General features: G+C 35.8%; 1 protein-coding gene across 1 annotated transcript in view; it reads left to right on the plus strand.

The window, feature by feature from the left end:
* The window catches only part of KNDC1 (kinase non-catalytic C-lobe domain containing 1), a 56,992-nt gene that overhangs the window by 12,892 nt on the left and 22,058 nt on the right, over positions 1 to 22,042 (plus strand). The window contains exons 4-7 of the mRNA XM_066191149.1: positions 9,183 to 9,329; positions 11,433 to 11,550; positions 11,905 to 12,926; positions 20,272 to 20,386. Of these exons, the coding sequence (XP_066047246.1) occupies positions 9,183 to 9,329; positions 11,433 to 11,550; positions 11,905 to 12,926; positions 20,272 to 20,386 (1,402 nt within the window). The remainder of the gene's footprint in view (positions 1 to 9,182; positions 9,330 to 11,432; positions 11,551 to 11,904; positions 12,927 to 20,271; positions 20,387 to 22,042) is intronic.

The raw sequence follows: 22,042 nt of genomic DNA on the forward strand, positions 1-22,042 counted from the left end.
CTGCAGAATACATAAAGAAAGGTTCAGGGTGGGGGGTTGTGTGTATATATATATATATATATATAGATATATATCAGGCCTGCTGAAGAAAACTGAGCAGACCGTTTCATGCTGCAGTATTTCTCAATAGCTGATCATTACTAACCTAGTGCTCATGTCTCAGCTGTTGGTCCTTCTCTAAATGTGAAAGCCTTCATCTTTCTCCCAAATCCAAACAGCCGACAGAATAAAGTAAGTCTTTTCTTTGTGACTTTGCTAGTCTTTTAAAGCAGTAGCTTTGAATACTGTGAGATTATCTCTATTGTTCCATTCTTTCTTTAGCTCCCAGTGCAGGATGAAAAAAGAAAACTTTTATATGTCCTCCTAGAGGGGTTTTTGGTTTTGTGTTTATCTGACGGGGGAAGCAAGTCTTTTGAAACACCTAGTGCCTTTTTTCTTTAGTTCTGTTTCTCTTAGTTTCATGTAGCCTCCCCTTGAGACTAATTCTATCTAACAGCAGCAAGGCTTGTCATCAGCAAATGGTAACTTATCTCTTCCTGTAGTCTAAACCATTCCATCTTCTGAGCATTATTTAAAGCTGTCTTTTCCTGCAGTGACAAAAATAAATTACTTTCATTTGGTTACCTCTGCCTCTAGTGTGCTGTAGAAGAAAAAATGGAATCTTCCTGTTCTTGCTTTTACATCACCGTCCCAGTTGATGTTCCTTTCAGGAACTTAGGACTGAGCAAACACCCTTTAGTTGCTTTGCACAAAGTTAACAAAAGGAAGAATGAGTCCAATAGAATTTTTTTTACATCAGTTTTGTGTTTGTTTGTTTGTTTTTTCTTTTAATGCCTAGGCTATCTTAAAGTTTATAATTGGGTTACCTCAAAAACCTACAGCTTGTTGCTTAGTCCTGAAGTTTGGCTTGCAAAGTTGTCATGTTGGTGTTTGCTAGCAAACATTTTGAGCACATTGCCAGTTTTTCTACAGTTTTGCCCCTGAATCTGAAACAACTTTTCGGAGTGACTTATTTAATTATTTTATTTAAGAATTTTGTTTGGAAAAGATCAGGAGTGAAGAGAGGACTTCGTGTTCTGTCTTAAAACAGGTGGGTTTTGTTGTTGAAATTTACTTTTTTTGAAGCCTGAAGGGTTGTGTTGGATAAATTTGTGGATAGTCTCCATCATGGGCAAAAAACTGTGGAAAAGAGATTTTTTTCTCCTGTTACGCACACAGTGTCATAAATCTCTGGGCTTCTTAATGCTAAAGATGCACAAGTGTTTTGGATCAGTTGTTTGTCTCCAGCCTCTTCCATGTAAACTCTTCTCATTAGTGCTGATACTTTCTCAGCTATGGATGAAGTTGTCTTCTTTAGTCCTCATATCATAATCTCTCAGTTTCTGATGCTGCCCATTCAAACTCATTTCTTTGATGGATCGATCATCATACTGGTCTTACATGCAGAACTTAATTTTCTCTGGTCCTTTTCACTTATTTCCATAATTTACTCTTTAGAATGGTTAACAATGCTGTTGAAATGTAAGCCCGAACCCTTAAAGGCAACATGGAATTACTCCTTATCATTACTTTTTATTAAAAGATTCCTCTTTCATTAATTTTATGTCTGTTTTATGTGGATATTCAGGTCACTAAAAGATCCATATCTTTGCTGCTCTGGATCTGGATAATTTATACTCCCTGAAACAATGGCAATTAAATTTTTACCATTTGCATGAACTGAAAATAGAGCCATTTCACCAGTATATGAGAACATTCATAAATACCCCTCGTTCTGAAAGGTTCAGGAAATTATTGACTTAGTGAAAGATTCAGGAAATGATTGACTTAAAAGTAGATGGTAGATGCCTTCCTAATCTCCAGATAAAATTTCAAGACTAATTCAGTTTCCACTGTGAATTAGATGGTTGTAGAGAGTTAGGTTGTTGAGATTTAGTCAACAGAGCCTTCAGGATTGTGGCAAAATGGTTGTCACTCACACATCGGTGTCCTTAGTTACAGCATTTCAGGAAACCTTAGAAGAATAACTGCAAGCATGATATTGAACCTGAGGATAGTGTCTCCTGGGAAATGTAATGACTTAAGTTTTCTTAGATAAGCTTGCAACATGTTTTGAATTAATCTCTTTGTATGTACACACTCCAGGGTTCTTGAACTTTTCAAGCCTTTCACCAAGTTTAAAAATAAAACAAACAAAACCAGGAAAAACCAAACAACCCATCAAAATCACAAGCCAACAAACAAAACCCCCCAAACAAACAAAAAACCAAAGCAAAAAAGCCCCACAAAACAACCAAAAACCCCAAGCAACTTTCTCGTTTCTATCAACTGTAATACTGCTTTTATGCTTGAGTAGAGAAGGAGCAAGGTTTACTTCCATAGAAAACATTCCCCTGTGAAACAATCAAACTAAAAATGTAACCAATCTGAAATCAGCCCGCAACCCTCCCCTGCCAAATGTTTATGTTCCTATAGTATACAATGAGAGCTACTTACCTTGACTGCTCCTGTACCTCCAGCTGTTCTATGAAAATTGATGTTCTGAATGACATCATAACAAGATATTATGGAGAGAGGTAAATACAGAAGTGTCTGACCAGCTTTCTAAATTTTGTACTTCATCTTATATATGATCCTGATAGAAAAAAAAAAATAAACCAAAAAAACTACATAGATTATTTTGTTAAGTAAGAGTTAACTGGTTATTGTACAGTAATTTATGTTTTATGTGTTAGGGTCTGGGTGTCATTGATTCATGTCCTGGTAAAAGAACTGGGATGCTATTCTAGTGTATTGGACCATCTGGAAGTGCTGCAATTCAGTTTTTTACCTCCAAAATGTGTAATAAGTATCCCTCAGTACAGAATGGTGTTGAATGCATTACTCATAGTGACAGACTCTACCAGTAAGGCACCATCTCTTAAATTTAAGATTTAAAAGAATGTCCTTTTTTTTTTTTTTTAAAATAATGATCTTCAGTACTGTGCCTAACATTGTATTTGCCATTAAATGAAAAAGAAATCCTACACAGTTGAAAGAAGACAGAGCCAGTCTGCTCAGCATGCATATAACTGTTTCTCAGGCTTCCTTATTTCTATGCCTACAGGGAATAAGTTGTTACCTTAATTAAGTTATAAACAAATTACCTATGGCCAGTAGCTTAAAAGTAAGGAGGTTAATGGCTGATAAATCGTAAGGACAGCTGTGACACATGAAACTCCATTTCAAAGGGAGTTTTTAAAAATACCATTGTTCAAGAAGCTGTAAAGATAAATGTGAGTAACTTTTGCTATCTAAACCTCTGAGGTATTCAGCAAGTTTGGGTTTTTTTGCAGTATTCATCCTTAACCTGTCACAGTTATTCAGTCATACAGGAGAGGAGTCAATTGGTGTGCTACTCATCCATGTTGAGGTGCCTGATCTTTGTGATTAAGGGAGCCTAAAAGCAGGATGGAAGTGTAAGAAACCTGTTCTTAATTTGTGTCTTCACTCTGCAAACACATGAGTAATTTCCTGCAAATAGTGTGGTTTAAATTTGCTCAAGATTCTGGGCATGTTCATCTTCATGTGACTTCCAAGAGGGAAATGAATCTTTACCAAGGTAACAGTCAGTGGCTTAAGATACATTTGTCTTTAGTACAGTAGTTAAGGTAACTACTACTAAGGTAACTAAGGTAAGGTAGTTACCTTAACTACACCTTTTTGAAATTGTATTGAAGTCCACTTGAAAAATTTGAATTTTTTTTTTCTTCATTTCTGGATGTAGCTCTGAATTGACAGGATTTATTTTCAAAGTGATTACTACTATAGATGCTGGTAAATTACTCTATGGACAAAAATCAACAGAGTCATATGAAAATCTATTGCTGTTAAAATAATGTTTGCTGGTAGCACAGAGACTGTTGTAAATGTATCTTATGATTTATTTTTTTTTAAAAAAATATGTATCTCCTGTCAAAGAAGACCTGAAAAGAAACCCCTGAGGTTAGTCAAAAGTGTGAAAAAACCTTAAAAAAGAATGAAAACCTGATATCTTTCAAATTTATCAAAACACAGAAATGCTACCCAAAGTTTGCAATGTTTGCAAATAAATAAGATACAAAAGAGTTTTTCGAAGAAAGCCACAGCCAAAAAGCTATGTAATTTTTTGGAACATGTTTTAATCTTGTATGACCGTCAGTAAGTTCATACATTGCAACTCTTCTTTATGGAGAATTATCAATAATTTGGCTCAAGTAAGAGTGTCAGAACAGACTAGTGACCAACCTGACAAAATCAGCAGTAACATAAATTTCCAGGACCAGATGGTGAAACAGCATTCATAAAAACCACAATTACTTCAAGTAGTACTCTTTAGCCTGGAGGACAATGCCCTGAGGGAGAAGCTCTGCTGGAAATCTGTGAGGTGTGGTGCTGTGGCAGCAACCATGGAGTGAGTGAGTGTCAGCTCTCAGAAATGAAGTGGGTGGCAACAATGAGATATACATGGGTGGATTCAAACAAAATACTGCCTTTCTATGCTGTAAAATGTGGAAATTCTTGCTGCAAAACATAGATGCAAAAAGGTTGCATGGGGATAAAACTTAGACAAACACATGGAAATAAAACGGTTGGCATGAACTGTTACAGACAAGAAGCCTGCAGCTATAAAACTGAGATGAGGTTGATGTCTTAGGTAGTGTTTCTCGGTTCAAACTGGATGACACAGACAGAGGTCACCAGAAACCAGAACCAGTAAAATGCAGAGACTAGGTGATATAAACTGATGACTTGATGTTTGCCTAACAACATATATAAACTTGAAAGCTTTAACTTATTTTTGTTAGGATAGTTAAAAGACAATTTGAGAGTTAAAATACCTGCAAACTTTGGCTGTAAGAAAATCTGACCTGTAGATGCATTTTGGGCCCCATTTTTTTTTTTAGAAGTCTTTCAGGAAACAAGTTTTTTCAGGCAAAATTAACTGTAGTTAGAAGGGATAAACTGCACATTCCAGCTTTTGTTAACCACTTCAAGCTAGATTGTATGTTTTATGAATAGTCTGCAGTGGCTGAGCACTTCTAGCAAACTCTGCAGACTAATTATCAAAGCATCCAGAGTGCCAAATGAACATAAAGCTAATATTTAATACAGCACCTTCCAGTAATTACAATTATGCAGAAAGGCATTTAGTCCATTTGTAATGAATGAAAGTATTGAAAATAGTAGATCTATTTCCCTTTTGTTTTCTCACTGAGGAATATTACTGACTTTCTTTTGCATAAAAGTGTAGTGCTTTTTAGAGTGACTACATAGAAAAATGACATAGATAAATATTAAGTGTTTCTCCCAGTAGTAATTTTCTCAAGCATTACCTTGAATTTCTTTATAAAACTTTGAGGTTTAAAATCACACTGAAGCTTTCATTTATGGAACCCTTAAGTGCTTTGAACTGTGAAAGGGTGGAAGTATCTATATCTGTGCAATCTCAATTAAAAAAAAGAAAAATACACAAAGTAAAATAAGGGTCAGATAAAAATGTCAAAACCAAGAATTGTTTCACACTATTTCTGTAACTTGTCAGAAATATTTTTCAGGAAGTATTAGTTGTATTATAGTCTGTCTTTTTCAGTCCTTCAGAAGGCCTACAATTCTGAACTCAGTGAAATCTCAATACAAAATATAAATTACTATTATTCATAATTGCTACATGCTTTTGCAGTCACTATTCAAAAGACCTTTTGTCAGCTTTTTCCTGTAGTGTTTGTCTGCAAATGTGAGTTCCTGGAGAAGTTCCGCTCTTTACCCTTGTCAAGCAGTAATACAACAATGCCTCTGTCACCCTCTCTATGTAGACTTGAAGCTTTAACTTCCTCTCCCAATCTTTTGATTGACAGATTTTAAAACTAGAGCAGATCATAACTGTTCTCTGATTTCATTTCCTGTAGTGTTAAATGATTATAAAATGGCATGCAGCAAGGCAAGTAACTTTTGATTAGGACTTGCAGAAGCCTTTTGGAATGTATTTAAGTCATGATATAAAATTATAACATGATGGCAGAAGCTTTCCTCTCCCTTGGTAAGTGCTTCCAGTACTTAGCCTACTCATTTAAAAAAAAAAAAAAAAAGTGTCTTCACCTTTTGAATTACCTTTTTGAGGTGGTTTTTTTGGTTTTTTTTTTTTTTTTGTTTTGTTGTTGTTTTTTTTTTCTTTTATCTTGTGCCTTTGTGTCTTGGAAATCATTCTAGTATTAAAAGTTATTTTGATTTGAAGCTACTTCTATGATTATGACCTTCAAACCTTTCTCTGAAATACATGAGTTCCCTTGTTTCAGCATGTTGTTGAAAGAGGAACTTTTACCTCTAATCATACTTGTTACACTCTTCAAACATATTTTTTTTTTTTGTCTCTGTGTGTGTTGCCATTGTGTCTCTTAAGGGGCACATTATTTCCATGATGGCCTTCACAGTAATGCGTACCACAATGTTTTACCTACAATTCATGTTATATTTGCTGGCTTTGGGCTAAGAGGATATGTACTCTCTTGTACCAGATCTGAAGAGCTGGTTTCCTAATGTGACTTCCTCCCTTTCCTCCCATCATTTTTGAAACTGGCACTGTGATGCAGCCTTGTTGGTGTGGTCTATGTATTTTTGTAACAAGTGATATTTTGTCTTTAACTCCTGAGCCTCCTTAGGAATTTTGAAGAGATTGCTTCGGGTTTGTTCAGTTTTTCTTTTGCATCTCTCTGGAAATGCCTGCTATTTATCAGTTCTTAAGTTATTGCCCTGTAATACGAAATGCTTATAATTCAAAAACCTTTTCTCCTTATCTACACTTAAAACAAGTGGGTGCAAGGGGAGTTTTTGAGGGGGGGATATTTTGTTGGGTTTTTGGTTTTGTTTCTTTTTGTGGTGGTGGTTTTGTTTGGTTTGGGTTTTTTCAGAAATTAAGGAAAAGAGCCCTCTTAATTATTTAGTAAAATTCCTAATGGGCAATTTGGTCCCAATTCTAGCTGGCCAGAAGAAAAGTTTTTTACCACCCGTTCTTATTTGTTACTTTCCACAGAGCAGACTGAAAAGTCTTTAGCTTGCTGGTGAGATTGTTTTCATTGAGAGCAGTCACTTCTGGTAATCATTGGGTATTTTATACTTAAGAATATGCTGTACTTATTGCATGTACCCATCTTGCTCTTTTTTCTCAGGAAGTGAAATTGTCTTCCTAAGCCCAGCTGTGCAGTTAAGTAGAAGCATTTTAATGCATTAACTTGGGGAACGCCCCACCTAGTGGATGATCGTAAACTCATTTTCTCATTGCTCCAGTTCAGCCAAACTTAGGGTTACGTTGGATTACCTTAAATATTACCCATGTAGTTCTACTCATGTAGAATTGTAGTTCTTTGTGAGTAGTTCTGCTAGTCGAGGTGGAGTGCAGTTTCTGCAACTGAAATAAGTGTGGGTAAAGGTTGTGGTGTGTATAAAGAAAACCTTTTTTCCATCACCTTGTTAGTGGACTATTTGCTCAGGCTTCATAGTTTTATGTCCTTTTGCCAATGTGGTCTGTTTCATCTTACAAAATGGAAAAAACCGTTCTGGTCCGTCAAGGGTGTGGTTCAGGAGAGCTGCTGCTGCTGGGTGGGTTTTGGTAGTTTATGTGGCAGAGGGAGGGGCTGGGGGGAAAGTAACCCTTAATTTTGGAACAGATGAACAGCCTTCATTCTTCTGCTAAATCAAAATAAAAATCATAACAGTTCCTGTCTTTGGTTCCTCTGAGATTCTCAAAACTCTTCAGTTACCTCTTCCGCTTAATGATGAAGTTGTGGAACAGTGAAGAACTTGAGACTGAAATTACTGCTTTGGGAAAAAAATTATCTTTTCTATCTAGATCAGATGGCATATAGTCTGCTTTTCTGACACTTGTGCTAGTCTTGATGTGTCGCAAAAATAAATCAAGGCTTCAGAGCCAGCAGTCAGCACTGGTTTATGTGTTCTTAGTTTGGAGATGGCATGGAGGGGAGAGGGGAAAGGGGGCATTGTCCAATCATACACACACAGCTCTTCCTGATAGATGGTGTTATATATTCCTTCATGGAGGTGTCCTGCCTCACTAGAAAGTCAATGTACAAGCATACCTGTGGAAAAAATACAATTCATACAATTTAGAGACAAAAACAGACCTTAATGAAAAAGTTAGGGGTGGGCAGGGGAAGGAAATTACTTTTGACCTTTGAATCAGTCTTCTTTCTAAGATAAGAGATGGTAAAGTGTGTAGCAAATACATTAAAACCAATTTAATGTACAAGCGTCGCCATTATTTTATTTATGTATGTATCTGTAAACCCCAGAGAACAGTGTTCAGTACATTTGAATTCCTGGCTATGGTGCATCTCCACTGAAATGTTTATCCAAACTTGCACTTATATTTGTTTAAAAATTTTACTGAACTGTTCTATGAATGGAACATAAAATACCGACCATCATGGATAAAATACCATTACTTAAGCAGATCTGAAAAGGTTTTCTTAAATTTTTTTTTTTTTTTTTTTTTTTTTTTCCCAAGAAGCAAGATACTTCTATAATTAAGAGCTGTGTTGTGAGAGAAATCTACTGCATTAGCAATAGAATTTTAAAAGTTGCTTGTTCACCTAACCCTAACCCATCATGAGGTTGTGGGCTTTAAGAGAAGCAGAGGTGGAAAACATGGAGTATTTTTTAAAATTCTTTCTTAAGTGTCTTCAGTGACAAGTGGTATCATGCTGTATTTTCTCTGCTTCTTTATGCTTGGTAGCACTCATAAAATATTGCTATATATAAAAGGAGTTTTTTTCAAATTAATATTTTGTTTCCCTGCTTGGAGGAATGTCACTTCAATCTCCCAGCATGCTTCTAATTTAAACAATACTTACACAAACACAGGGTTCTCAGTTTCATGTTTAATTGCAACCTGGTGTAATACTGGTTATTGACAAGGGAAAAAAGAGTTCTAATTGGACCCCACAAGATTTGGTTTTGTTTGCAGCAAGTATATCCCCCAAAGCCGGTCTGAAGCTGGTTTTGTTCATCATGTTTAAATTAAACCACCTTTCCAGTAAACTGTTAGCTTAAAATTGAAAATAGTGTAAGCTTGTGTGATCTTGAAGCTTTGGTGGCAGGAGGGACAGAATAGGTAACATATTAAATATCTTTTTTTAAACTTCATGCAGGCACACATCTATTCCTTGGGTGCAACACTGAAAGCAGCAATAGAATATATTGTAGAACCTGAGACAGAATCAGAATTTGGACAAGATCTGCACACGCTACTGGAACAAATGCAAGAAGAGAATCCTGAAAATAGACCGGATATTGAGGTAAAACAACCCTACATCAATTTTTGTTTCAAAAAAAGTGATACTGATATTTCTGTATGTATGCTCATTAATCTCTATCTCATTAATCTCTGTAATTATCAAGATGGTCTTGATAAGTGGTATGCCCAGGTTTTGCAAGAAAGCTAGGGTCTTCCTTGACTCTGCAGAAACTCTTCCTTTTTTCCACTCTAATGGATATACAACCTGAAAAGTAGATGTAGATGTTAGATAGTCATTGGATTTTTAAGAAGGTCGGGTGAATACACTGATGGATCCAAATTTTCTCATTAAATGTTTTCTTCCCATTTAATATTTGGTTTACAGAGAGACAGAGTGCCATTAGAAATAAAAGCACAGGCATTATGCTGTGAAATTTGTGTGATAATTGGATTGCGTTCAAGAAGGGGATGTAGGGACTCTGCCCCAGGAAACGTCTGTTCCTTGGCATGTTCAAAGCATTACTACTAACTAGTTTTTCTGTAAATACATAAAGGCTTAGATATCATTATTGGATTTTGTATTTTATTCCATTTATCCTCTTATTTTACTGTTACCTTTAACTGTTAGAAAGAATTTGAAACCGTATAGGATTTTTCAAGCTGATGTTTTCAAAGAATTTACATTCTAAATATTTCTTACCTGGTAGAGTTATTTGATGTTAATGTGCAAAAGTTTAACTTCAGTGTTTTTGCAGACTATCAGAATGTAACTAGAGGATAACAGTTGTGCAGTGTGATTTTTCTTGGATTCAGTTCTTCTACTTCAGAATAGTGCTATCTGCTTTTTTTTTTTTTTTATGCGGGAGGGGTGGAGTGGTGTTTCATTTTCCTGAGCTGATAGTGTATATTCTAAATGGTATAGCACCTATGATCAATACTTTGCAGGAAGACTGCTGCAACAGAAGAATTAAAAGATTCATTTTTATAAAGGAAAAAATATTGGCTCCCTGACTGAGGACTGCCCAGGCAGGAGGCCATACCTAATATGGAGCCTACTTGGGCAGCTGTTCTGTTTCTATTCATTTACTTTTGTCAGTGGAGGGAGTGTATAGCACTCGCTCATCTCCAAGTAGTCTGTAGACCCTGAAAGCTGTTGCTATTTAAATCATCCCAAAAATAATTGGTCTTGGGTAATGTATAAGGGTCACTTTGAGGTATGTTCTTTCTGTTCCTTTTCCACTGGACACTTCCTTGGGTGAGCAGAATTGTGGGAGCTATTTGGAGGGAAAACCCCTAGACTTTTCTAGGCATTTTGCTGGACTTCAGCACAGCTGGATATCTGTCTCCCTTTCTCCTGTCCTTCCTCAATCCCATATGTGAACCAACAGGGCCAATATCTTCCTTCCATACACAACAGCAGAGGAGCAGTTGAGTGGGTTAATGGAGAAGTGAGAGCATCTCCTAAGAGCCGTATGAGGTCTAATCAGTGTTTATCTAGGAATAGTTACTGAGGAAATGGTGGGATGTATTTGGAAAGGCAGCTCTCTTCTACATCCTGCCCAAAGGGACAGGTTTTTAAATGTGTGAATATCTGTAGTTAATTATGTGTGAGACCAATGCTAATGCCATCAAATGGTGCTCAGGCTACAGATTAGAGATACAAAGCACTGTTACTTTTTGTGATCTGATAATGATTGCTTTCTCTAACTGGGAATATTGCTTTTTAGATATTGGTATTTTGCAATTTAAGGATTCAGGGTTTAATTTTATTGTAATTTCAGTAATAAAAACATTCATCATCCTGCCTGTGTCACTGAATTGGCTGTTTAAAAAAGGAATCAACACTCTAGCTTTTTTTGCATTTTCACTATGTTACTCATAAAGGATAACATTTAAGATAATTTTTATCAGTTTTTCTTGACTTTCTAACTGTAGGGTAAAACTTGAATTGTATTAAATGACTTCATAATAGCCCATGGTAAAAACAAGAAATTAATTCAACCACATAATAGAAACACGCAGTATAAAGAATTGGAGAAGAAAGACCTCCAGTGTAGCATCATATGAATTCAGATGTACTGTGGGAGTTAACATCATTCATGTTAGTCAAAATTCACAAATCTATTCATTATTAAAATAAGTATTTAACATAAATTTTCTCTAGAGCATTTTGTCATTATGTGAAGAAAAAATGAAGATTGCTTCATCAAGTAATATTTGTCGAAGCTTGTCTGCTGTTGGAAGAAGAGTTCTTTCAATTGAATCATTTGGTGCTTCTCAAGGTAACCTTTAAATGTATTTAGTCTGAAACTTCAGATTGCCTGACATATCTAATGACTTTTCAACGACTATGTTTGTATGATCCCCTGTTACAGGTTCCTTTCCTAGATTACAACAAATCATTATTAAATATTTGTAGATTGGTGATGAGGAAACAGGGACACGCAACTCTTAATTAACCTAATATATTTAAAGTGTCCCTTATGATTCAAAGTGATTTGTTCAGAAATTGAGAATTTTTGTAACATACTAAAGATACGTAACAGCAATGGCAGAAAAAGCTATATAAAGATTTACTAGGAGAGATTAGAAGGTTTAAATACGCATTTAATGTAAGCATCTGTATTTGTATCTAGATGTCTGTGATAACATGTGGAAGGGAAGAATGTGTCAGAGAAGTCTGGGATCTAAATTATATTCAAATGAGAAAAACAGCATTGCTGGTGATTTGTCTGCAGTGGAAGAAGTGACGACTGCCTGTCACAACTCTTCTGTAGTTACCATGGTGACTGGCAGAGAAAGTGGTTTGAAGGAAATGCAAATTGATTTGGATAATGAGAAAACTCAATATTCTCAACTTGCAACTCAAACTGAAAAGAGCAAAGAAGAGGACAAACATGCAGTGTACACTGACAGCTTTGCTAGTGTTGCTCTGGATGTAAAATCATGTGTTATTGACCTGGAGAGAGATGGCCTTTTTAAGAAAGGTTCTTTGCGAAAAATGAAAACCTTTCCAAAGCTACCACTCGAACTTGCAGATACAAATAACTTTTTTACTTCTGTAACCAACAGTGGACCAACAGTAGACAGGAAAAATCACTTCGTAACACAAGAGTCACTACCTCTAGACAATAATAATGAGGTTGCTTTTTCAAAGGGAAATCTCAATTCATTTGCTGTCAGTAGTCCACCAGAAACAGAATCTAAGAATCACCAAATTGATGATCGTCATTTACAAGCACCATGTGTATGCACCCAAGTGTCTGGCTTGAATCTAGGAGAAGATATGTCACTTATCAGTGGTAAAAAGATAGGTTTTTCTTCATCTGATCACAAAGAAGACTCTTCTGGTGCTACCTCTGAAGTGCCAAAACCAGCTGATATGCTAAAAGGCTCAAATCAGTCAATTCCTGGAGCAAAAATGCTAGACAACTACTTGGTGTTGGAAGACTGTTCTGAAACTTTTCAAGGGTCAAATGAAAATTATGTATCACATTTTAACAAGATGGATTCAGTGTTAACAACAAAACCCAGTGGGAACAGACATGGAGCAAACCTAATTAGGCCGCCAGAATTAAGCAACGGTGTGATGAGTGCAAACAATAATGAAGATAATCTTTGTGGAGGCAGAGGTTCAGAAATCAAAAGTAATGAGCAGGTAGTAAAAATAAAGTCTTCATTATATAGTTGCTGTAGTCACTTATGTGGAGATGAGATGACTTAAATACTGTGTGATTTCTTCCCCCCTTGTCCCCTTTAGCATCCCAGAAAATGGAATTTTGCTAGTCTGCACACTTTAGAGTTAATATTGGAAACATGGTGATCCTTTTTTCCTCTTAAATTAAAAAAGTGCTACGGTGAAATTTATGCTGTTGCAAAATCAACTTCCATATTAATTTTTTACTTTTTTTTTACAAATGGAGTCTACTCACTAGTGTGTTAGAGCAGCATTACTTAATAGCTGATTACATTTGTAAGAGAACACGACCAAAGCATACATGCATTTTTAACTCTTTATGTTACTGTCAATGCATAAATTTCACTACCTTGCAGTGAGCCTCCCAGGTGCTTATGAAAATTGCAGAATTCCTGACTGTAAACCTGACCTCATTGAAATCAATGGCAATATCCCATCAGCTTCAGGAGGATAGAGTCCACATTTTTTTTCATCTTACATGTACATTTAAGTTTTTGGAAATTGTACATATGCTATATTTGTTCTGTGTTCTTAAATTGCCGTCTCTGTTTGTTATGTATGTTTCACTATAGAATTTAAATATGTGCACAATATGATGGATATGTTGTCTCATGCATTAAGTCTTTATAAACAGCCAAATAAGAGAGGGAGAATCTACCAGAATTTGTTGATAGATAATTGTAATATGGTCTCTTCTCTGCTCAAATTACGTATCTCAGGGTGGACAAGTTTGGTCTCTGACTAGATGGTTTTCTCTTGTGCCACACTCAGAGGTGTAAACAATTCCTGAGATAGGAGAACTGCTTTCTAAAACTTCAGCGTTGTTTATCCTTCTCCAGCTTCGTTATGGCAGGATAAAAATGAGCAGCACAAACTTCACACATTTTGTTTCCACATGCTATTCTTAGGTAAAGATGTTGGGTTTTTTCCTTGTTTGTCTACTGATAAGTCAGCCTTGTTCTCCTTGCCTACCAGCCCATCTTCCAGCCATCCCATTCAGTGGCACTTAAGAGTTACATTCAGTCTCTCTCTGTCCCTCTTTTCACCTTGCCCCAACGCCTTTGCTGGAGCACTAACCAAGAATTATCATGTGTGTAAAGAGCCTTTTGTTCATCATAGCTCAAAAACCAGGGCAAATTGAAGAATCTGTCCCTTTTTCCCTTACTTACCTCTTCTCTCTCAACAGGTGTGCTTATTAAACACATAGTTCAGGAGGATAGTAAGTGTGGCTAAATACCCCATGGCATGGTTTTGCCTTCCAAGGGGGTTATTCTTTCTATGCATTGTGAATTCTTCATTTAGTTTTTAAACCCTGCAAGTGCATTCTTCAGACTCTGAGAAATAATCCATTTATTGTACACACATCCTTTTTTTTCTCCTATTTCTGCCATCACTTATGAACATAAGTTGAGTGTAATGATAGGGGTTCTTTTTTAAGGAGAAAAAAAATGTTGAAATAAGACCTATATTCTGTCCTTACCAGATTACCAGGGCAAAAGTTTAAGTCTGGGTGCATGAAGGTAGTTTTAGGAAAATAATCTTCCCCAGAATTAATAGTTTTCCAAAATTCTTCCATGAAATCAAAAGCTGTAACAAATCTTATTTGCTTTTTCTGCAGCAGCACTTAAGACTGATGCACAGAAAAGTAAACCAAAACACATTTTCAGGTTATTCTGCTATTCTTATGAAGTCTTTTTCTTCAAATATTTCATCGTCAATTTAAATAAAGTGTCCTTTCAGCCTGAACAGAATTTCATTCTTGCAAACAAGTAGGGTATTGTTAACAATGAGGTTATCCTGCTCCCACTGAACTCACAGAACAATCACTGTGAATTAGAAAAGGTAACTGTTATTCCAGGTACCCTAATAAGCAATGTTGTAATACATAGCATCTGAAATGAAGACAGCAGGGTAGTGGTTCTTTGTTGTATCAGAGGTTTATAGCTGTCATTTCAGTAGAAGAAACATTTGATAGATTCATGCTCTATATTCTCTTTTTTAATAAATGATTCCAGCAAGTGTTCTGGCTCTGCCACATAAAAATGCACTATTTAGAAAAATCTTGTTGGTCTTAAACAAAAAAACCCAAACATAATAAAATCTCCTTTGATTATTAACTGCGTAGGGAGGAAAAAACCCCTTTAAATATGTTAGCATCTAGGCTTCTGAAATGGCTTCCTGAAATTTCTAGCCTTGTAGTCCCTTGTTTTCTGAAGGAAGGTCATTCATAGTCAGTAGTCATTTAACTGTATAGTAGACTTTACTGCAAGTCTTTGAGAAATGCAGTGGGTTAATGTTTTCAGCTTCTTTTTTTTTTCTTTTGGAAAAGAGATTTTGTTCCTCAGTTTCCCAAAATATAGCAGTTTTTGCCTCTGTGTTACCTGCTGACAACTGGAAAAAAAAAAGCCATACTGTGCTATCCCTTACATGACAGAAGTTCAACTGCTGTCTTTCTCTCAAGTTCCCATTGGCCAGAATTTTACCAGAATTTTTTTTTAAGAAAGCATGAATCTGTTAATTTACTGCAAAAGCACAAGTGCGAAGCCCCAACTAAAGTGATTTCTTCCTTGTGGGGCAAATAGAAAACACCTCAGAGGATTTGCAGTGCTGCTCTTTCCTGAGTTCTCTATAACATTTTTGACTGCAGCAAGTAGAGGTATCTCTAGCATTCCTTTCAATATTTCATGTTGTTAGAGAAGGTGCAATACCAGCCCCATCCGGTTGAAGATCAACCTTGTCTGCTCTGGAGAACAGACAGTTTTTCTTGCCTGTCAGTACTTCTCCAGTGGACAATATTTTTCTAATACTCAAACACTGCTTCTTAATGTTGTGTGCTTTACTGCTAGTAAGCATTACTAAAAATACTTGCTTGCTTTTGTCTGGCTACTGCAATGTATCTTGTGAGGGTTTTCCTAGTAATTTTTATAGTTTTGCATGCCATAAATAAATATTTTTCACTTCAAGTTTGACTGGGGATCTTTTATTTCTCTAACCAGTTTCATTCCAATCAGGTGTGCCTCATCTCTAATCCTTTTAAATGTTTCTGTGTGATTTAAATGCTACAGCCTTTACTTGGGAAGGGTTAATGGGAACCTGACATATGCAAGTTTGTTTTCTGTTGGTCATTCATACCCTGTCAAGCATGAGAGAAGTGAAAAGCCATGTAGCTAGAGGCTGACACTTTAACACTGGGGAAATAACACGAAGGAAAGAAAAGCTGTCAGTTCCCAGAATAATACTTGCTAAGAAAAGAATTATGAAAATCTTGCTTTGGCTATTTAAAACATGCCAGCATTATGTTCATAAAATAGATTGTTTGCATATTTGGAATGCTTTACTAAATTTGGGGGTTACAATTCTGGTACCAACAATTAAGTAGAAGATATGTTAAACAATCTTTGCAGCACTGCAAAAAACCCATAGCTTTTCCAACAAGTAAGGTTTGAAATGCAATCTTTGGGCATAAACCAAAATGGCACCAGGATGTAGATATAGGCAGTAATGGCTCATTTGGCTTTTTAATATTTTCTGACAAATTTTCTATGCTGTGAAAAACAGTTTCCTACTTTTAAAAATGGTTAATACAATTTCTGTTACGAAAAGGTCTGAGAACAAACAAAATTTGGAAAAATAAATTAGATTTGAATTTTGTTTCCTCTTTGGTGCAGTTTTAAGTTTCACTGATGATAATATATTAATGAATGTTTAATAACAATTTTAAAATGATGTTAATGGTTTAAATGATGTGGACTTATAAATGCTGAAGAGTTGTCTTGAGCTCGCTTTGCTAAAATATGCATGCTAAAGATGGTTTGACTAAAAGCATTTAATTTTACATTTTCCAGTACTTCAGATTTTTCTTTCTTGGTGGTTGAGTGGGGATTTTAAGTTTCAGGAAATAGTAATAGCCATGAATCAGAGACTTGCATGTTAAAAACCAAAACAGCCAAACCTGAGACATGCCTAAATACGGAGTTTTACACTTACACGTTTACTAAACCAAGGTGCAGTGGAGTTAGAATGTGCATTGTGTTGAAATACCTCAGAGGTATTGGACCAGGAGCATTGCATTAAATACGGTTGTTTAAGGATTGAGGCTTAAATAAAAGTTGCCTCGTAACCATAGGTTGAGATGTGTATTCTTTTTCCTTTGAAAACTGTTTGAACCAGACTGCATGCATTTTTCACCACAAATGCAAATGTGTGATGAATCATGTCTTGTCATATACGTTGATTACATGGGATAACTTCTGCAAGGTTTTGGAAGCACAAGTTCCCAGCGGGTCTGAACCCTCAGTTTTCATTTGAAGTCTTCCACAGTTCTCTTTCTGATGAAGGAAGGTGGGAATTTTGAATAATTAGGATTCTAGGAGGATGACCTTCTCAGGTATTTCTTTCAGGAATAAAATTGATATGATCAAGGTGAGAAGAGATGTGAATTATAGTAAGAGATAATAGCAGTGCAGGTATTTATTAGCATGACAGAAGACCAACTAGTGCACAAATACCAGCTAACAATATTATATTTGAGGTTTATTATTTCTTTAGAATGATTGCCAGAGAAACAATGAGCACACACATTTGAATAAAGTTCACCAACCTGTAACCAGACTGCATCCTTTTTTTTCCTGACCCAGTTTGATTTGGCCATCCCGTAGATGGCAGTGATTCTCATTAATGCTAAGATTTGCTTTCCCTACGTACTTTTTTCTTCCAAAATAGAGTTTTTTCTGGTGGCTCTTCATCCTCTGCTTTCTAATCTATCATTGACAGTTCTGTCTTATAAACTTTTGCTGCTGCTTTTAGGATTTATTCCTACTCTCCTGCCATGCCTAAATTTCTTTCTGTCATTTCTTTCTTCCTCTAAAGAGCTTGGATATCCCAGAGGTGATGAGAAATACTTTGCAGCTTTCTGCTGTACAACAAAGTTCAGTCTCCAGTTTACTGAGATTCTTCTTTCTCTAGCTAGCCATTCATCACCTTCTCCTGAAGTGAAAGGTGATTTGTATATGTGGTAAAGGAAGTCCATCTTTCTTCACTGCAGCTCTTAGAGCCTCTAGAGACATAAACTTCAAGAGGAGGAATTCTCTTACAGAGAAACATGTGGCACTAGTGTGTACTTACTAGAAGAAAATTCCTAAATCCCGAAACCTTCTTAATGTTTTAGTCAGTCTGAAATTTCTCTCGTGGTTTCTCTTCACTCATATTAGCTGTACAGGGTTAATTTGAAGATTTGACTGCTCCTTGCTTTGTAAACTGTCTGTGAGCAAAGACATTTGAGGCACATGAGAGCCACTGGTGCTCTGGAGGAGGAAACAGTGCTGCTCAGGGATAGTAATCTATCAACAGTATAGTATGAAGCTCAATTCTACATACTCTCTAGACTAATTCATTCTTTTGATTATCTGTCCTTTTTCTTCCTGATGTGTGATTGATGGCTTTTTATCAGACAATTCAAGAGCTTACTTTTCTAGGTACAGTAAGAGCACGTGGATGAAAGAATTTTGCACTCCAGCGTGCTTGTGATAGCAAAATTGGAAGATGAAACTGAAATCTTATCACATGGCTTCAAATCTGTCTATGCTGAAGTTACTAATTTTTGCAATGTGCCACAATGTAGGATAGAAGAATAATAGCACCAAGTTCATTTTTATCTGTTGGAGGTAGGCAGAGTATGAAATATTTTCAGTAAATCAAAAGGTGCGTTTCCTGACGTATTTTGTTAAAAAAATGTAATTTATCTGTTTCCCCTTCAAAGACTATTTAAACAATAAGAGGCTAAAGTATTTTGTTCTTTGAGAAGGTCTTCTGGTTAAAATTATTAACAAGGTTTCAGCTCCAAAAATTTTCCTTTTCTCCATAGATTGCACTGAAGCTATTTCTGTTTGTTGAGCTTTATGAAATTCAATGCAGTAGTCAGCTCATTACGTATTTCATGATAAAATCCAAAGAGCATCTCAGTAAAAGGATGAAAGATTGACTTTAGTCAACGATAGTGCAGAGATGGATTTGTCAAAGTTAATGATGCACTGCCATTGTGTGTGGGAGAGACCCTTAGTCTATGTAGATTTTGCAAATACTGATTGGGATATAAAGGTGCCTGTAGAAGCAACAAAGCAGTTCAGACGGGGTTTTATTTGTCACCTGTGCTTCAGTTTTGTGTTTGGGTTTTTTGGGGTTTGTTTGGTTGTTCCTTTTATTTGATTGGTTTTTGTTGGGGGGGTGGGGGGGGTGGGGGTGGGGGTTGGTGTTGTGTGTGGAATGTTTGGTTTTTTCCAGAGCTAATCCTGAATTGTTTCTGGTAATTCTTTTCCCTAACATGACCTGAAATTGACTCTCTCAGGACTGCATATGCAAGGGAAAAATGTGCTGTGCTCTTTTTAAAAAGAAGAGTTCTTTGGGTCTGCTCTCACTCAGAGGTTTCTGCCTACATTGAATTTTTTAGCGTTCCTTTTGTAGATGAACAGAAATCATAAAGTGCAGCTGATGTCAAGAGCCACTAGAGATGAGCTTTTCCACATAGCACAGGTTTGATCGGGAAGGTGTGTGCACTACTATAAATCTCCAATTCTTGGATTCACACAAACACACACCACCCCCCAAAAATAAAAAATCATAAAATGTAAAGCATGTCTCTAAAGAACAGTAAGTTTCCATGGAGCAGCATCTTTGTCACATTAAGTTATTGTGCCAGATATCAAAAGCTAAATTGATAATCAGAAAAACAAATGCTGTTACTCCAAATTGAGCAGCCAGTGATTAAAACCAAAACAACGTACTGGGATTTCAAATAAGCCTGTCATTAATTCTGTCAATATTGGTAACATCTTTCACAGAAGAACAAGAGATGTTGATGAAATCTTTAAGGTAAGACATGTAATGCAACTACCAGGGTAAATCAGGTTTTGAATGTGGGACTGTTTTGTTGATGGCAATCATTTGAATTTTTTATGTTTTTCAGTCTAGGTGTTATCCCTATAATTATGTAATTATGTTTCATCATAAAATATGTCTATTACACAATGGACATTCTAAGAGTCTTTCCTTAGTATGATAAGAAAGACCTTCCAGACAGCTCACTTTTCCTGAAGCAATTAAGAAACAATTCTATACAGTTAGCTGACTGTGCCATGCTTTTTTAATAAACAGTATTAATTCATTACTGGTAAGTGCAATAAATATATTTTCTTGTTACTTTTAAAGTTGAGTATGTTTTATATTAGGATTTACTATTTTATTGCATTAGTAGATGTTTTTAGTTTGTGATAATTTTTATAACTTTCTGCATCCTCACTCTTTTTTTCAGTGGATCTCTCTAAAACTCCTGTTGTCCTGGTATGGTAGGCCTCTGAAAGACTTTGAACTCTGGGCATTATGTCATGAGTGTTTATGTACTCTGCAGACTTGCATAGATTATCCAGGTATAGTCCTTATTATCATAAAGTATTTTACTTAGTTATTTATTTTCACTGTGTTAATGTTTCCTTTATTCTGTTGATTGAAAGAATCTTGACTTGCATTTTATGTGCATTTTGTGTGTAGAAAATAATAGGCAGTATTTCTATTTTGACTCTCTTACATTGTGACAAAATTCAATTTGGAGTTTTCTTCCATATATAGATGAATGTCTTTTTTCTCTTTATTCTGAGTTTTGATGGCTTTTGCAGCAGAAATGAATCTTTGGCTTTAAACAGTGAAACAAATTTTAGGTCTTTTGGGAATGGAGAATCTGTACTTCAACTTTCAACAGAATCACTTGTGACTTGTATCAAGCAGGAAGAAATAAGTTTTACATATATATACGTAAACAAAAAACTTCCTCTTTTGCCTGGATTTCTTTGTGACAAATGATTCCTGACATATTTTCTACAGTACAGGGCTTTGTCATTTTCAAGTACCCAGGGTCTTGTCATGGAGTTACTCCTTCCACATCCCCTATGCTTCAGTTTACAAACAAATTATCAGAAGTAAACTTCTGAGAAAGGGGCAACTGTCCTTTGACAAAATTGGAATACGTTGTGTGCAACTCAGAAGACCATTCTAAATTTCCAGGGACATTCTGAGTGATGGTTTAGCTTATACTAATGATAAATCTAGTACAGTTCTGATAAACAGAACAGAGGTTTTTGCCACCACCACCCTGCCTTTCTTTTCCTTGATTTAAAACAAACTGGCTTTTGAGAATATGGGCAGGTTGAGTTTGAAGCCTGTAAGTGAATATAAACAACTAGATAGTAATGTACAGAAAACTTACTGTATCTCTTTGGATTTCAGCTTCAGTTATTTTATTTCTATGATATTAAACTGCTTAAAAGAAAATAAGCCATAAATGAAGATTCTGAGCACTTTAAGAATTGTTACCCATAAAACTAAGTATTTAATATACCTTGTAACAGAAGGATTATTTCAGCCTCACAGCATGTTGCTAATGTTTCTGGAGGTTTCAGATAACTGCACATAATGGCTCAGATTTCAATGTAGTATGCTTAGCCAGTCTCTGTTACTGCATTCACATGCATCCAAATGCATGTCTTAAAAATGTTAAAAGTTGTCATCTGAAACTTATGTAGCCTATAGAAGGGAACATAATGATACAAACCACCAAATGGAAGATACCTTACTTAAAAATTCTGTATTTGACAAATAAAGCTACCTTGAAGTTGAATATTGATTTCAGATTTAGAATATTTCTGCAAGAGCATTCTCTGCCTGTTCTGAGGGCAGTGGTGCATTGTGGAAAGGTGTTACTTCAGTGCTCACACATACATACAGTTCTCTCAACTTTCCTTTTGAATAATACTTACTAAAGATGAAGCTGATATGTATTTTGAATATAACTCGTAAAAATATCCTTTGTTTTGACAATGGTGGAGTAAGACTGGTAGCTGATGAGTCATGGTTAACTATATGAAGCTGGATTATTTTTTGTTTATTCACATAGATAGCCTATTCCTCCAAATCTTTCCTTGATTATACTTTTTTCATTGTCTGAAGCAGGAATTACCTGGCTAAGAAAACATATCCCAAAGCTAACCTCTTCTTCGTGTATTTGTTAATTCAACTCTGCTACAGGAGTT

The sequence above is a fragment of the Chamaea fasciata genome, unplaced genomic scaffold, assembly GCF_029207755.1.
Source record: "Chamaea fasciata isolate MVZ Bird 193981 ecotype frontalis unplaced genomic scaffold, bChaFas1.0.hap1 SCAF_9, whole genome shotgun sequence".
Lineage (NCBI taxonomy): Eukaryota > Metazoa > Chordata > Aves > Passeriformes > Sylviidae > Chamaea > Chamaea fasciata.